Source organism: Brassica rapa, chromosome A06 (genome assembly GCF_000309985.2).
Source record: "Brassica rapa cultivar Chiifu-401-42 chromosome A06, CAAS_Brap_v3.01, whole genome shotgun sequence".
Lineage (NCBI taxonomy): Eukaryota > Viridiplantae > Streptophyta > Magnoliopsida > Brassicales > Brassicaceae > Brassica > Brassica rapa.
The window spans coordinates 4,213,279-4,225,494 of NC_024800.2; the positions used below are offsets into that span (position 1 = coordinate 4,213,279).

At 37.1% G+C, this 12,216-nt stretch overlaps 4 protein-coding genes across 6 annotated transcripts; 3 read left to right on the plus strand and 1 right to left on the minus strand.

The window, feature by feature from the left end:
* Positions 1-52: 52 nt before the first annotated feature.
* Positions 53-2,518, plus strand: LOC103871852 (ribose-phosphate pyrophosphokinase 3, chloroplastic). Its single transcript, XM_009150165.3, has 7 exons — positions 53-504; positions 851-1,166; positions 1,262-1,357; positions 1,501-1,569; positions 1,777-1,905; positions 1,975-2,074; positions 2,158-2,518. The coding sequence occupies exons 1-7, from the start codon at positions 119-121 to the stop codon at positions 2,289-2,291; spliced, it is 1,230 nt and encodes a 409-aa protein (XP_009148413.1). The 5' UTR covers positions 53-118; the 3' UTR covers positions 2,292-2,518.
* Positions 2,519-2,694: 176 nt separating this feature from the next.
* On the plus strand, positions 2,695-3,625 carry LOC103871854. The gene is made up of 2 exons (XM_009150166.3): positions 2,695-2,874; positions 2,955-3,625. Exons 1-2 carry the CDS (start codon positions 2,695-2,697, stop codon positions 3,423-3,425), a joined length of 651 nt encoding a protein of 216 aa, XP_009148414.2. The 3' UTR covers positions 3,426-3,625.
* LOC103871855 (AP-1 complex subunit mu-2-like) lies at positions 3,244-8,227 on the plus strand. Of its 3 annotated transcripts, none has more exons than XM_033272963.1 (12): positions 3,244-3,257; positions 5,352-5,600; positions 6,060-6,206; positions 6,288-6,350; positions 6,430-6,606; positions 6,688-6,791; positions 6,869-6,976; positions 7,098-7,194; positions 7,274-7,371; positions 7,461-7,602; positions 7,684-7,806; positions 7,882-8,227. In XM_033272963.1, exons 2-12 carry the CDS (start codon positions 5,472-5,474, stop codon positions 7,978-7,980), a joined length of 1,287 nt encoding a protein of 428 aa, XP_033128854.1. In that variant the 5' UTR covers positions 3,244-3,257; positions 5,352-5,471; the 3' UTR covers positions 7,981-8,227. The 3 variants fall into 3 exon arrangements, with proteins under 3 accessions (XP_033128854.1, XP_033128855.1, XP_009148415.2); XM_033272964.1 differs by lacking the exon at positions 3,244-3,257 and adding an exon at positions 3,316-3,326; XM_009150167.3 differs by lacking the exon at positions 3,244-3,257 and having other exon boundaries at positions 5,258-5,600.
* A 2,411-nt stretch (positions 8,228-10,638) lies between these two features.
* LOC103871856 lies at positions 10,639-11,436 on the minus strand. Its single transcript, XM_009150168.3, has one exon. It carries the CDS (start codon positions 11,368-11,370, stop codon positions 10,864-10,866), a length of 507 nt encoding a protein of 168 aa, XP_009148416.1. The 5' UTR covers positions 11,371-11,436; the 3' UTR covers positions 10,639-10,863.
* Positions 11,437-12,216: the final 780 nt, after the last annotated feature.

A 12,216-nucleotide genomic window follows, 5' to 3' on the forward strand; every position in this document is an offset into this window, starting at 1 on the left:
ATCTCTAACCTCTTCGCCACATGTCATATTCTTCTTTTTAAGCGCAAAAAAATTATAATTTTTAATTTTGAAGATATCCGCCGAAAACTTCGTATTTTTTGACCCTTCGTCTTCGGAAATGGCGGCTATTTCTCCGGCGACTGCAACAACCGCTGCTTCTCTATCTCTCCCTCAGCTTAGCTCCTCCCCATCGTCGTTATCGTCCTCTTCCTCTCTGAATTTCAAAACCGCTACAGTCGGTAGTCGCTGCGTGAGGTGCGGAGTGAGAAGCTTAGAGAACCAGTCGGGTCACCGGAGCCTCGATTTCTTGTCTAACGGGGATCCGATCAGCCTGATTAACCCGAATTCGTCGTCTTCTCCGATATCGATGGCTGCATCAGCGTCGGAATCCGGTTCGAAGTGCTCGAAGCGCGTGTGCCTCTTCCACAGCGACGAGACTAGAGATCTCGCCGAGAGGATCGTCGCGCAATCGGATTGTATCGAGCTACGAAGCATCAATTGGAAGTAAACAATCTCTGTCTCTCTCTATTTGATTACTTAAAAAAGGTTTCTCTTTTATGTTAATGCGATCCTTTGTGAAAAAAGCTATCGAAAGCTGATAGCTTTGACTTTTGTTCTGACCAATTCGAATTTTCAAATGCGAGTTTCTTTGGTGGGTTTGGTCAATGGTCTTACTCTAGAGTTTAAAGTCGAGACCTTGAGAGATTCTTATAGCTCTTTTAAACCACTCTTAGTAGAGAGAACTTTTGCATTAGGGATTCTAAGCTGAGGATTATTTGGTTTGATAATTGAGTTTTTGTTAACAAAGTTATATTCACAATCATTTGTTTTTTTTTTTTTTTTGTTTTAGGAAATTTGATGATGGATTCCCTAACTTGTTCATACAAAATGCTCAAGGCATACGTGGGCAGCACGTGGCCTTCTTGGCTTCGTTCAGTTCACCGGCTGTGATCTTTGAGCAGCTCTCTGTTATCTATGCTCTCCCCAAGCTTTTTGTTTCGTCGTTTACACTTGTTCTTCCGTTTTTCCCCACTGGAACTTCTGAGAGAATGGAGGACGAGGGTGACGTGGCGACTGCTTTTACTCTGGCTAGGATACTCTCGAACATACCGGCTTCTAGAGGAGGACCGACTAGCTTAGTGACATTCGATATACACGCGTTGCAGGTCTTCATTACAACGCTGATCAATGCTGATGACTTTTTTTTTTTTGTTGTCTATGTTTTATCTTAGATTTTTGCATGTTTTTGTTTGGATTGTAGGAAAGATTCTACTTTGGTGATACTATACTTCCGTGCTTTGAAAGTGGTATTCCTTTGCTCAAGAATAGACTCCAGGCTCTACCTGATTCTGATAACGTAAGCCTCTTTCCCTTTAGTTTATCACATTTGTATCAGTTCCATCATCGCTATTGAACGAGCTTTTTTTCATGTAACTCGCTGTTGATTAGAGTTCCATTCAAGCTTCATTCATGTTTGTTATTGATGTTCATTTGTTTCAGATATCTATTGCATTCCCGGATGATGGAGCATGGAAACGTTTCCACAAACAACTACAACATTATCCAACGGTATCATACTTTCTACTAATGCTGTCTCTCACTAGCATCTTACAGTGAATACATGTGGACCGTTTTAGTATATAGAAACCTGTGTTTTAGCATCATGAGTTCTTAAAGGTCACATTGTATCTAACTCCAAAACAAGCATTGCATCATCGTATCTTGAGTAGAAAATCTGAATATCAGACTTACCTAGTAATCCACTGCGTCATTCAGATTGTTTGTAACAAAGTTAGAATGGGAGACAAACGAATAGTGCGTATCAAAGAGGGAGACGCTGAAGGAAGGCATGTCGTGATTGTCGATGATTTGGTTCAGTCAGGTGGCACGCTAATCGAATGCCAGGTTCTGTACTCATATTCAACTCTCAAAAATATTAATTACTCCATTCTCAACTCGTTCGTTACTGTGCAGAAAGTCTTAGCTGCACATGGAGCAGCGAAAATAAGCGCATATGTAACACACGGCATATTCCCCAAGAGTTCATGGAAACGTTTCAAGCTTGACACCAAAGGTTACAACCATTACACAAATGATATGAAACCGAGCCACATCTTTTTCTCTTTGAGTCATAATAAAAATCTTTGTATGTTGCAGGTGATCCTGCGGAAGGTTTTAGCTATTTCTGGATCACGGACTCGTGTGGACTGACAGTGAAAGAGGTGATGAATAAACCTCCCTTTGAAGTTCTGAGCCTAGCTGGTTCCATTGCTTCTGCTCTTCAAGTTTAAGCTTTTGTGGTTCTGAGTAGACAAATCCAACGGGAAATAATTTTTGGGTTTGTGAGAATCTGATTTATGATCTTTGGTGTATAGTCTCGTTTGAAGCATTTGCCACTCCAGAGGTTTGTTTTTTTCTTATGTAGGAAAATCCAATAATGTAATGATGATTCATTTCACTTCTTTGTACTTAATGACAATAAATTGAGAATATCGAACGTAATTTAATTTTCCGAAAATCAAATTCATTTAAAAAAAAAACTTTTCAACAGAAAAGAAAAAAGAAAATCTACGGATAAAGCTTCTAGATGTTAAAATCTAATTCCAGTTGGCAAGAAAATTATCTGGTTTGAATGAAGTTTGTTGAGCAAAAAAGAAGTTATTATGGGTTTAGTTTGACTCAACCCGAGTAATGATGTCTTATGCTCAGAGAGGTCATGTTTTAGCCATAGAGCGTCTTGCTCCGAGGTTAGCTGCACTGAGAATAGAACTCTGTCCTTACCACATGACTGTTGGTTGCTTCTGGAAAGTCTATTTTGTTCTTCTCCATTCACGGCTCAGTAAACACGATGCTTACCTTTTGTCTTCCCCACAGGTTAACTAACCTCTACTCAATCTTCTTTATTCCAACAATCCACACGAAACATGACTGTTTGTTATCACTCAATCAAACAGGTGATGGAAGCGATAGCATTGTGGATGAAAGAGCTTCAGAATCAAACTAATTCCACTAAAACAGGTCGTGGAGATATTCTTCAGGAGCCATCAACTTCGAGTTTCTACCACCATGCTCCTCCTGAGTTTCTTTCTCCAAGAATATATGCCTTTGAACCTCCTTCAATCATGTATCGCGACGTTGAAACGGTGTCTCAGAATGTGCAGTTCATCGATAAAGCTGTTATCGAGGAAGAACCAATCCAGAAGATCGATAAAAATAGTGGAAGCCTAAGGCCAACACTCAAAGATGATGATGATGATGATGATTGGCCAGAAGAGGAAGATTGTGGTCATAAGTGGGCTCCAATGTACACAGTGAATGAGGATGATGTTTCTTTCAGTGATCTCGAAGGTGACGACGATATAAGTAGCATAGTACTCAAATCTAATAGTACTACCTCAAAGGGCATAAACCAAAAAGGAACATGAAACATCATCTCTGGTTGTAATGAAGCCGGCTTGTTGCTTTGCCCCCTAACTCGAGATCGAATCAATGGAACTGAACATAAGGATTTGTGCTGAGACAAATCGTGAAGAAGTCTGAGTTGGATTGCTTGTGAGAGAAAGAAGAAGGTTTTGAAACATGTACAGAAGAGTTCTTTGATCACTTCAATTGCATTGTAAGGAAATTAAAAAAAAAATAACTAGGAGAAATGTGTAATTACAATCTCAAAGATTTCAACTAGCCAGCGAATTATACCCTTTGATTTTTGATGATCAAAGAGGATAATACGTTTTTTTATACCTTAAAAAAAACACAAATAGCATTTTTAGTGGGGCAATTGTCAATAATAGCATTTTTTGAAGTTTATATCTCAAAAATAGCACTAAAAGGAGAAAGTCACAAAAATGACATTCATTAAAGGGTAAAATATCCCTAATACCCATGGTTTAAAATTAAATAAATAAACAAAAATAAATAAAAATAAATAAAAAAAAATAAAAAAAAAATAAAAATAAAAAAAAAAAGAAATTTTTTTTATAGTTTCAGATTATATGTTTTCAGATTCGAAATTTTTATAATTTTTTTTTTGAAATTTTTTTTTTTTCAAATTTTTTTTTTATAATTTAAAAATACTTTTTGAAACTGTTTTTAAAATTTTTAGACACGTGGAGACATCTCAACCATCTCAAAAATACTTTTCTCGAGAATGACAGCCCGAGAAGGACGAACACACTGATTATGAGTTCTAGTGTTCCTCTCCCTCCAAATACCATATAGTGCTGCTTGGTATACAAGCTTCACTATCAACTTCACAAAAATCCTTAAACGGACCGACGGTCCAACCAAACCACCCGGTCAGACGGAGACCAACACGCGCGTCAAGAAAGCCGATTGCTAGACACGTGGAGACATCTCATCCATCAGAATGACACCCGTCGCACCCGCCTCGACTTGACCGTCTCCGCCTCGAAACAACACCGGAACCGCATCACCACCCCTTCCTTCCGTTGGAGCTCAGATCTGTCGAGCCTCCGCCGAAATCATCATTGTTCTTCCAACTCTATCTACCCGTCGGAGAGCACCATCGCTCTTCGAGAGCTCATCCGACAAGGCCAGCGCTTTAAACGCTTCAGTTCTAGAGCGACATGCAAGAAACCATCCAATTCACAATCGAAATCCCAAAACCCCAAAAAGTTCCAGGACCACATCTAACGACCTAAAACCGGCAAGGAGAAATTATGGTAACCTTCACCCCCCCGAGAACTAAAGCCGACGAAGGCGAAGTCAGAAAACTCCCACCTTCCGGAAAGAAAGGCCGACGGCGACGGATCTGTGGAAGTCTCCATCTCTCGGAACCAAAACCCATACTACGAGCGTCTCCACCACGCCATAACTCCGAACAACCGCGTCTTCACTCCAAGTACCGAGACACCAAAGGTGGTGGTGGACCAGAGCTTCGACAAGGCGGACGCTGGAGAAGACGGGGAGGAGACCAAGACCGGACAAGTTACGCTGAAAGACGAGGGGCTCCGGCATCGGCACGCACGCACACGCGCTGACCGAACACCGAACCCAAATCAGATTTACTTTCTCTCTCTTTTCTCTCTCTCTCTCACAGAGAATGTTAACAAAACAATTTTTGACTAGCCAGCGAATTATACCCTTTTGATTTTTGATCAAAGAAGATAGTACTCATACGGCTAATCAAATCTCTTGCTTTTATTAGGCAGTAAAGAAAAAAAAACAAATATTAGCATTTTTTATTGCTAGTCACCAAGAGCGCAATACGACGCCGTTTCGAAGGAATCTAAAGGCATGTCTGCCACAGAGTAAAAAACATCAGTAATGGGAATCTGAATCGAGCAAATCGTCAGATCGTGAATAAAAACTTTCATCGAAAACCAGTCAAGCTAGCTCATTCTTCTCTTTGATACTCGACCTCCAATCTCCGGCCAAGCAAAAAAACTCCTCAGATCTCGTCTTCCGTTTGATCGGATCTGAAATCGCGCAATCCTAGAGAAACAAAAAAAATGGCAGGGGCGGCCTCCGCGCTGTTTCTGCTCGACATCAAAGGCCGCGTCCTCGTCTGGCGCGATTACCGCGGCGACGTCACCGCTGCTCAAGCCGAGCGTTTCTTCTCCAAACTCATCGAGAAAGAGGTCTTTACTCCACGATTACTCTCCCCAATCTTCGATCTCTCTAGTACCAATTATAAGATTATCGTGATTTTATCTGTGATGATGAGTTTGTTTATTGTTCATAGATTAGAGTTTGATCAGTAATCAATACAATTTTTTTTTTTTGAAAAAATGTTAAATTAATTCAAACAAAAAATACTGTTTACAACCAAGGTTGCTTGTTTTAAGCTAAAAAAATGTTAAAATTTTTCAACCGCGACTTTTAGCTCTAAGGGTAAAGGGCTTACAGCTGTGAGTACAACCACCTGAGTTCGAATCTCGACCACTAGGGAATTAACATTTCGGTATCGCCAAGAACAGAAGACAATTTCAAGACTAGTCTGGATCACTTCTGTGCTTTTGTATAATTCAAAAAAAAATCAATACCATTTATACTTCTCCATGGTGGAGTTTTGCTTATGTTGGTTGATGATCTTGCAGGGAGATTCAGAGTCTAATGAACCGGTTGTATACGATAATGGAGTGACCTACATGTTTGTACAGCATAGTAACGTTTACCTCATGATAGCTTCCAGGCAGAACTGTAACGCCGCCAGTCTTCTCTTCTTCCTGCATCGCGTCATCGATGTAAAGCATCAGTCCATCCCCTTTATGATCTGTTTTTCAAATGATGCCGTGCTTCTTTTTTTTTTAATACTAATTTTGTAGGTCTTCAAGCACTATTTTGAGGAGTTGGAGGAAGAGTCATTGAGGGATAACTTTGTGGTTGTGGTAATGTTACTACTGCTTTCTTCAGATGCTAGATTTTGTTATCTCTCTTGATGAATATATATGTTGGTGTTGGTGGCAGTATGAGTTGCTTGACGAGATGATGGACTTTGGGTACCCTCAGTATACTGAAGCAAGGATCCTTAGTGAGTTCATCAAGACTGATGCTTATAGGATGGAAGTTACGCAGAGACCTCCTATGGCTGTTACTAATGCTGTTTCGTGGAGGAGTGAGGGGTTACAGTTTAAGAAAAACGAAGTAGGTGCTTAGTTTGCAAGCAGGAAACATTTTGTTTTTGTATTGTTTAGGTCTGTAAATGTTGGTGTTTTTGCTTTCCAGGTTTTCTTGGACGTGGTGGAGAGTGTAAATATCCTTGTGAACAGCAATGGGCAAATTGTGAGGTCTGATGTCGTTGGAGCATTGAAGATGCGAACATATTTGAGGTGCGTATCAAGCAAAGCGTGCTAGATCAAACTCCCTCCTCTTTGACTCTCTGCTAATTAATCCATGGTTATTACAGTGGAATGCCAGAGTGTAAGCTAGGTCTGAATGATAGAGTACTGTTGGAAGCACAGGGACGAGCAACAAAAGGAAAAGCTATTGATTTGGAGGACATCAAATTTCACCAGTACGCTTTCCTCTTGCAACTCCGAAACATTCTCTGACAGTCACTCATCAAGACCACTGTTTTTTCTTTTACTCAAGAAAATATATATATATACTTACATGTGTCGTTCTTCATATTACAGGTGTGTTCGATTGGCCCGTTTTGAGAACGATAGGACAATATCTTTCATACCACCTGATGGGGCTTTTGATTTAATGACATATAGACTCAGTACCCAGGTTCGAAATGTGAAATACTGCGCGGATGGTTGCCCCCCTTGCACAAAGTAAAGCTCATTCTTACATAATATTTGTTCAGGTAAAGCCTCTTATATGGGTCGAAGCTCAGATAGAGAGACATTCCAGGAGTCGTGTTGAGATGCTAGTAAAAGCGAGAAGCCAGTTCAAGGAAAGAAGGTAACTAGAATCGTTTGTGTGTGTGACTTTGTTTGATTTTACCTTTTAAGATATACAAAAAAGTTTCAATAAGAGTTGCTTTCCTGCAGCACTGCAACGAATGTTGAGATCGAGTTGCCTGTACCAACTGATGCATCCAACCCCACCGTTAGAACATCTCTCGGGTCTGCCGCATATGCTCCCGAAAAAGATGCATTGGTTTGGAAAATCAAGTCTTTCCCTGGGAACAAGGTAAGTGCCAAATGATTTTTTAATGTGAGAACTGACTATATAATGTTGAATGCTTTGACACTAAGTTTTGAAACAATGTAGGAGTATATGTTGAGAGCAGAGTTCCATCTCCCAAGTATAACCGCAGAGGAAGCCACACCTGAGCGAAAAGCTCCTATTCGTGTCAAATTCGAGATTCCATATTTCACTGTTTCAGGAATACAGGTTAGTAAATTTTCTATGTTCTGCAGTCAAATCTGAAGGAAGAGTCCTGATGGGTGTTAATTATGGGTATTACAGGTTCGGTACTTGAAGGTCATTGAGAAGAGCGGGTACCAAGCTCTTCCGTGGGTGAGATATATAACCATGGCTGGTGAGTACGAACTCAGGCTCATGTAATGTGTGACTGTTGTTTCTTCTATATATTTTGGTAAGCCATTTGTTAAAGAAACAAAGCAGAGGGAAGATCGAAGAAAATGGAGAAAAAATTTAAGCTGATAATTTTTTTTACTGTGGAGGTTGTTTAAGAAGCCCATATCTCTTGTGAATTGTTATCTTGGTGTTCTCTATATGTTTCCTGTAAGCTTTTTTTTTATGAAACTTCCAATTTGGTTAAATTGTTAAACAAAGAGTTTTTTTTTTTTTTTGGGTGGCCACTGGGTTCTTGATTAAAAAAAGGGAGAGTTTTCTCAAGATGCTATCTCAAGTCCCTAAATCATAGGCAACTTTTTTTTGATGATCAGGTATCATTATTGTCTTCCAATAAGATATGGCTGATAGAATCTGACGGGTATTCCTGATGGGATTTAGATAATGCAGTAAACGAACATGTTAAAATAACAAACTTAATTATATAAATTTTACATGAGACGTTTATCTGAATTAATGAATTTATTTCTTGAGGGTGTCAAGCGTTAACCTTAGATGAATATGGTCAAATCAAAGTTTCACAATCTTGGAAACCTAGAGCTGTTGACTAAATTAATTGGCAAGTAATCGAACGTTATTCCTGGAAGTCAAACTATAAACTTATTACATGTCTTATCTCTCATAGTAGGAAATGGAAAGTTGAATCATACACTGTGAATCCATACCAATTCCATGAATGACTTAATAGTTAATAGTGATATTCGCACGTTGACCGAAATCAAGAAACATTATTGCGAATTGTTCTCTAACCAAATAAATTTGTCTCAATTCCTTTATTTTAGTATTACATTGTGCTGACAATTACAGTTAATCATAAGACAAAGAGAATCACGACAAAGTCCTTTGAGGCAGCCTAACCATGAAATCATTACAAATCGCTCTAGCCTGTATTGTCATGCTCTCCCTTTTCGCTCTGCATCAGTGTGCGTATAGGTTTCTTCATATACTGTCTAATACACACATATATCAAATGTCTCTTTGATTTTTTTCATCGTTCTTGTGTGTTCAAATTGATATGTAGGTGCGAGTATGGATGTTCAAGTGGTGGAGAAATCGAACTACGGAATCAATGTACCAACGTGTTATCATGGCCCATGCCATGCTCTGGTACCTGATTGTTGGTGTTGTGAACATTTGCATCACTGTTGGTCAGGAAATACTGGCCAAAGTTATTGCAACGAACAATGTCAACTACAAGCATAATTAACACATGATTCTTAGCAATTTTATTATAATGAAAAATATAATGTACGAGATTTTTTTTTTCAAAGAATAACTTTTAAAAAGTTGAGATACATTCTAGTTATATAGCTTTTTCTTAGAAGTATTATTTTAGAAAATTCAGTGCCAAAATTAAATTACATATGTGTTAAATACTCTTCCGAGAGTATTTACTAATAATGATGTAGACCCTTGATAAACCTATTCAGTTTTCAAACTTCTCCAAGCAGTCTACATAAAGTGACTAAGCAAAATCTAACTATATGATGCTTTTGATTTTGGTCCGAGAATGAGAATATACACCTCTTTAGGAATTAGTCTGGGCCTCTCCATGGATCTCGAATACCTCCAAAAAATTTTAACAAAAAAGTCATGCATCATGTGTTTTTCTAGCTCAACTTCGAACTTTTCATTAGCCAACTACATACAATGTTTATCCTCTTCAACTGGTTTAACCAACTTGGCACCATAGAATATAATCTAGAGGTGTTATTCTCAGAGGAAAAACTTCCTTTGCAATTCTATCTGCCACTCTGTTCCTTTCTCGCCAAATGAAAACCACCCTATGGTCCTTTATCCATGAAAGCTTATTCTTCATGTCTTGAATATAAGCATTAAGCACGAGCCATATAAACATATATATTCTTCATGTCTTGAATATAAGCATTAAGCACGAGCCATATAAACATATATATTCTTCATGTCTCATGTGTTATCGAACGTGTCATGTATGACGTATATTTACATGCTTTCATAATAAAATTTATGTATTTTGCTTTGTTGAATCAAAGTTTTGGACTACGTTAATTACACCAAAATTTGTTTAGACGTCAGTTTTATAATAGTAAAATGATACGTCTAATGATGGACCATACAAAATTATACCTTGTCTCGACCTTGGAATTAATGCTCTATTTTCTTTTTAAATGAAAATTTTATTAGCACTCTGAATATAATTAATTATGTTAATACAATATATTGTGTTATTATTCTTAGCTCTACAGAATAAACAAAATCAGCTGTTGTCAAAAGAGAAAAGGTTGGGGAGACTCTAGAGCAAGTGTTCACAAGCAGCAATACTTAGCATGAAACATTTTATGTGTTCTTTTCCTTCTTTTATATACTCTCTGTTAATTTTAGTTATCTTTTTCTTGTTTAACATTTAGTATATTTTGAGAGACAAATATAAGATCTATAAATTATATATGTTTTTCTTGTTGATTCTTAAAGTTCTTTTTTTTTTCTATTTGCGCATCTTCCCTACATTTTCTTTATGTCAGCTACTCAATAATCTGTTTTTTTTTTTCGTAAAATATATCTGGAGTGTAAGGTATTAACCACCACCTGTTGATATAATGCTATGGGTAAATGAAATTTCTGAAAGCTATCATTTGACTGAAATTACCATAAGAAAAAATTATAATCTAATAGCAATTAATTACATAAGATAAATATAATTAATTATACCCAGTGGCGTTTACACGACGAATGATGATCAACAAACAGCTCCCCAAAACAAAAACAACAAAAAAAAACCCATTTTTCATTAGTTAGAATTTTTTGTTCTCTTTTTCATTTAGAAGAAATTAATTAGTTTTTTATTGGAGAAAGTAACAAATGTTTGTTATTTGATCATCTAATCAATGTAGACAACATCAAGCTATTGGTGCCAATTTTCCTCAAATCAACCGCTGCATTTTGAACCGTATTAACCTGACCCTTGTCAATGAACCCTTCAACACATACACCAAAATCAGACACAGCCGCAGTTAAAAACGTGTTCATCGCCATCACATTACGTTTCCTTATACTCTTCCTCGCGTTTGCCAAATTATATAGTGCGTCGGTAAACGTTTCATAACATGTAGTGATCTCTTGGTTACCGCTTTTGTACCTGGCCGCTTCAGTTAAAGCCAGCTTTGTCTTAGCCTCCAAAGCCTGAATGGTTTGGTGTGTGGCTCTTCTTGGGTTCGTGACACGCTTCACCAAAGGCTGGCACAGAGATGGATACGCGGTGTGAGAGCATAGGTTCATCATACGTGATGCTTCCACGGCTTGGCTGGAAAAGAGGAAGATCAATACGGCGGCGGATGCCGCGACGGCTGCAAAACGCAGCTGGAAAGTGTCGCGACCCGCCATGTTATTTGTTTTATTTAAACCTTTTTAGTTGAATTGAGAAAAATTAGCCGAGACAATTTTTATGTCGGGGCTATAGTTGTTTATATATAGAAAAAAGTTATTTTTTTTTGTTTTAAAATTGTTGGTGGTGCGCGTTTTGCGTTTATCCAGTTTTTTTTTAGTAGTTTATAGAAATGTAAACATAATCTGAGGTTTGTCTTGTTTTAAACAGATTATCTTCACCATAGTTCTTTTTGATACATAAGTGGACTAGTTTATACTTTATACATACAAATATTGTTTTTTTTTTTAACAAATATTTTTTTTTAACAAATATTGTTGTTATATACTCCCTTAGATGCTTTGACCAAAAAAAACATACTCCCTTGGATGTTGGTATATTAGAGCATCTCCAGAAATACTTTCTGTTATAGAGTCTGCAAAATTCTATATTTGAAGTTTCAATGTGTTCTTCTCCAAAATTAAAACTTCAAATTTAACTTTAAAATTATTTGTAATTTACACTATGATCTTTATATTTGTCATAATTAATATAAATCCATAAGACCTTTATAAATAACTAGCACATATATAAAAATATTATAGTAATATTAATTAATAAAATTTTACACTAAAATATAAAAGTATAAATAAAAATACATAATTAAATATTAAACTACAAGCAAAATACCACATTATTACATGAAATTATTTTATTAATGCTCTATTTTCGGTTACACAAAATTTGTTTAGACAATATTTTAGAAGTTCCGGAGAAAATTTTCTAACCTATTAGTGTTGTTGTACTATTTAAATTTGTGTAATAATTATATCTTCATGTATCTTTAAAAAAAGAATTATTAAATT